General features: G+C 33.4%; 1 protein-coding gene across 1 annotated transcript; it reads right to left on the reverse strand.

Annotated features, from left to right (window-relative positions):
- Positions 1-6: 6 nt before the first annotated feature.
- MED31 (mediator complex subunit 31) lies at positions 7-477 on the reverse strand (the record flags this gene model as incomplete). The annotated part of the gene is made up of 1 exon (XM_026817751.1): positions 7-477. A coding segment is annotated over one exon (363 nt), but the record flags the coding sequence as incomplete, so codon positions are not given.
- Between the last annotated feature and the right edge of the window lie 14 nt (positions 478-491).

The raw sequence follows: 491 nt of genomic DNA on the forward strand, positions 1-491 counted from the left end.
AACAACCCTGAAGAGAAGCTATGGCTATAAACAATATTATATGTCATTTCGTCATGTATAACGTTACTTTTATATTATAATTCTTATGGATACGTTAAAATAGTCGGACACTATTCACGGAACCTTAGGCTGTACAATACCATTGTTTTGAGGATTCGCATGTTGCGTTTGCTCTGCTGCAGTCTGCAACAATCTTGTTCTACGTCTGGTATAATGTTGCCATAGTAATATTTGTTGATCGTCTATAAACTTTGTACATTGAGAGTTCACTACTTCTCTTCTGAAGTGTTCATATTGCAATAGATCTAAGAAATATAGACACATGGGATACTTCAAATACTTTGCGTACTCCGGTTCCTTCCAGTATAACAGATACTTAAGATAATTCACAAACGTTGAATCCTTAAAGTATCCACGCTGTGCTAGAACTAAAGTATTATGTTTTGATATTTTTATAAAATTATAAGGAATGAGGTATGACAGATTATTGT

The sequence above is a fragment of the Ceratina calcarata genome, unplaced genomic scaffold, assembly GCF_001652005.2.
Source record: "Ceratina calcarata isolate Rehan_Ccalc_2016 unplaced genomic scaffold, ASM165200v1 scaffold61, whole genome shotgun sequence".
NCBI classification, from domain to species: Eukaryota; Metazoa; Arthropoda; class Insecta; order Hymenoptera; family Apidae; genus Ceratina; species Ceratina calcarata.